A 3,563-nucleotide genomic window follows, 5' to 3' on the forward strand; every position below is an offset into this window, starting at 1 on the left:
ATATATATATATATATATATATATATATGTGTGTGTGTGTGTGTGTGCATATCACACATACATATAATGTGGCTTAATATTTTCATCAAAAGTGTAATTAAACGTTTAGTATGTAACAAGATAGTGTTTCATGCATGCCATGTATTTTCATGACAGTGGATGGCAATGTCTTTCTCAGGGTTACTTTTAAAGAGTTAGTTATGTAAAATTTGTGAATTTATTTATGGTTGATATTTGGTGTTTAATTAATGAATTGTTTTGTGGTTCTCGTACAAATTGACCCAAACCTGAAAAACTTGTTTCTCACAGTCAACTATGTCATTTTCTAATAATTTATGTTGTTTTAATAGTTTTTCTACTTTAGAGAATTGGTGTTTTGTTTTGGTTGAAAAAACAAATCAAAGCCTAAAGCATATTGGACATGTTGTTTCAGTAGAACTATTGGCAGAGTACATATAGTAGGCTTGAGAACTTTAACGGACTGCAACAGCCTGTTGGAAGAAAAGGAGACAACATTTTGGCTTGTATACTGAGGCGTTGGTATGGTAGTCGAAACGTTGTCTCTTTTTCTTTAAAAAGGCAGTCGTAGTCCATTAAGGTTCTCAAACCTACTGTATTGGCCATCTTTGTAATGAAGCTAAAGTATTGTATGATTTTTTTTTCATTGAAAGTCAGAAAATGGTGACATTGTTTTAGAAATCATAAATTTTATGTAAATACTTATGAGTCACCAAAAATCAACCTGTCATTATACATACCTAGACTTTAAAAAATGCTACTACATTCTGTTGTACCTTTAATGTATGTGTTTGTATATACAATAAAAGAGCCATGTTGAAAAAATACATTTAAGTATGAAGAGTAGATAGAAAATTATAGTGGTGAATATTGTTTATTATTTGAAAACGTTATAGAACTAGTTTAAAAAATATTGAGTTTTAAATAGATTTTTACTGATTATTTTCAAAGTAAAGATGATTATTCATATATTTGTATGTATTACAGTATGTTTTTAAGTTAAACTTATTAAGAAGGTGTTTTAGTTCCCTAAGAACATTAGTTGCTAAAATGAATTTGTTACTAACTAAAATTTTCTTAATTCAGATTGCTCCACATCTAAATGCTCTCATCATGAGTGAAATTGAAAAGGTTTTGGAGAACAAACCAGAGCGGCAACCCTTTATCAGGTGACTAGAAGCACAAAAAGATTCCTGGCCATCCAAGAATATTAGACATTCTTCCTCAATGGCTGCTCTAAAGGAAAACTCCCCTTGTGAGGAGGATGCCTCGGGGGGTGACAGGAGCAGTTCTGGGGGCACACACACTCAGCAGTTTAGTAACATGGGGCATTTACTCGATAGATGTATGAATGCCTGTGTGTTGCAGTGAAAAATATTAATATCTAAATTTATCTGTGTATTTATAAAGATTTATGACAAGATATGGGTTGTTTATTAGGTGATTAAAAATTGTTTTTTAGTCATATTATTTTATTGCCATCAAAATGTGAACATCTATTATCATTTATGTGTATTCCACTTTTGTTAACTTCTGGTTTTCATGCATGTAATGTACATGATTGTGTTTTAATTTATTAGTTTTCATTAGTCTTTTCCTTCTACACTGCTTTTAATCTACAAATGCCTGTTGTATTAGTCACACTGTGGTGTGGTTTTATGCACTGCTCTAGTTACAAACTATAACTTTTCATCTTGAACCTAATATTTGTGCACTAGCTAACATTTATTTTTCATCTTTAGATAGATAAACTTTTACAAAATTTTTAATACTCAAGCAAAAGGGTTCCACCCCCCTGCAGTGGCTAAGCAGTAAGGCTAAGTGTTTATAATGCTAAAAATTGGGTTGTAATATAAACAGTGAGAAGAGCACAGATGGCCCATTGTGTAGATTTGCACTTAACCTTTTCACTATGACTGGGATGTATATTTCCCAGTGCACTAAAACTAAATATACATCCCAGCCACAGCGAAAGGGTTAAGAACAAAGAAAAAACTGATTTTTTATTGTATATCTACTTAGTGGATTTACAACCAAAATTTCAAAATTCCTTTTTTGCTTTTTTCATTTTGTTGGAAATTAAAGAAAATAAAAATGAACATTGAAACAAAAGATGTATGGTTCTATACACTCAGGTTAGAATACCTGTACATTGAACACTAGAGTAGGTTTAGTTGGAGAAATAAACAGGCTAGTTATAAGAGGGAGATCCATTTATTCTTTTTTTGCAAGTTGAAAACGTTGAATTATTCAGGAAAATAGATTGGTTTATAGTAATACAAAATTATGTTAAGGAAGGGCTGGTAATTAAATAGAAACTTATATTAAAGTAGGCACTGGTAATTAAATAGAAATGTGTTAAGCATGAACTAGTAATTATATAGAAGTGTGTTAAGCAAGGACTGGTAATTATATAGAAGTGTGTTATGTAGGGGCTGGTAATTATATAGAAGTGTATCAAGTAGGGGCTAGTAATTGTATACAAGTTTGTTAAGTAGGGGTTGGTAATTATTTAGAAGTGTGGTAACTAGGTGTTGGTAATTATTTAGAAGTGTGTTAAGTAGGAGCTGGTAATTAGAATTACTGGTAGATATGTTCAGTAGATAATCTATTTATAAAGGAAAGCTTTTGAAGAGATTGGTAAATTATAGCAGAAGAAACATTAATTTTGGACACAACTTGTAAAAACACTGGCGAGTTATGTTATTGAATTTGTTTTTATTAGTGTGATGTAACTTCTACTTTATCTTTTTAGAAATAATACAGTGAGTGGGATGAACGATATAGGCATATTTTTATTCTGCTATGTTTGTTAATATTTCTTGAGTTTAAATGTATTTACTCATTTTTCTTATGTATAAATTTTCAAATGCTTTCATGATTTTGCTATAGAGTTCATTTTCTGACATAATTATCTGTTGTAATTGATTATAAAAAAGCAAATTTGGTGTTTTATTTTGGATTTTTTTATTTAAATATATTTAAAATGTTTTTTTTATAAATCTACAATTAATAGTAAAGTATACGAGTTCTCTTTGCTTTAACCTTTTCCTCTTCTCATTTTCTATCATAATATTCTTGTCCTCTTGTTGTTTTACCTGAGGTTATGGAACAGGATGAATTGGAGGCCTTCAATGATAGAAGTTAATCATTGTTTCAAAAGAGTCATAAAAGAAATACAAGTTCATAGAAAATGTAAGATACCATTTACTGTGATGACATCTCAAGTGTAAAAACTACTGTAAATTTCCTTAGTACAATGAAATCATATGCAAAGTAATAATTATAGACTTCCTTAATGAAAAAGATAGTTTGAGAAACTTTTCAAGCTGAAGGCTGTAGGTGATTAAACTCTCTTTCTTGCCATATAAAGTCTGAAGTGTAAGTATATAAGAGACTTCCTAGTTAACTTCAACTAATGTATAAAACTATTTCAAAAGAACTGTCTTTTGTTTCAAACTGAATTCCAGTATGTTAGAGAATGTAATGCTCTTTGTGAATGTAGTTGTTACGTCTCCTTTTGTTAATTGATTTTTTCGTAACTT

At 30.0% G+C, this 3,563-nt stretch overlaps 1 protein-coding gene across 1 annotated transcript in view; it reads left to right on the forward strand.

Annotated features, from left to right (window-relative positions):
• The window catches only part of LOC106463481 (voltage-gated potassium channel subunit beta-2-like), a 25,685-nt gene extending 23,778 nt beyond the window's left edge, over positions 1-1,907 (forward strand). Inside the window, exon 16 of the mRNA XM_022390986.1 lies at positions 1,105-1,907. Coding sequence (XP_022246694.1) covers positions 1,105-1,191 — 87 coding nt within the window. The 3' untranslated portion in view covers positions 1,192-1,907. The remainder of the gene's footprint in view (positions 1-1,104) is intronic.
• Positions 1,908-3,563: the final 1,656 nt, after the last annotated feature.

Source organism: Limulus polyphemus, unplaced genomic scaffold (genome assembly GCF_000517525.1).
Source record: "Limulus polyphemus unplaced genomic scaffold, Limulus_polyphemus-2.1.2 Scaffold1421, whole genome shotgun sequence".
NCBI lineage: Eukaryota > Metazoa > Arthropoda > Merostomata > Xiphosura > Limulidae > Limulus > Limulus polyphemus.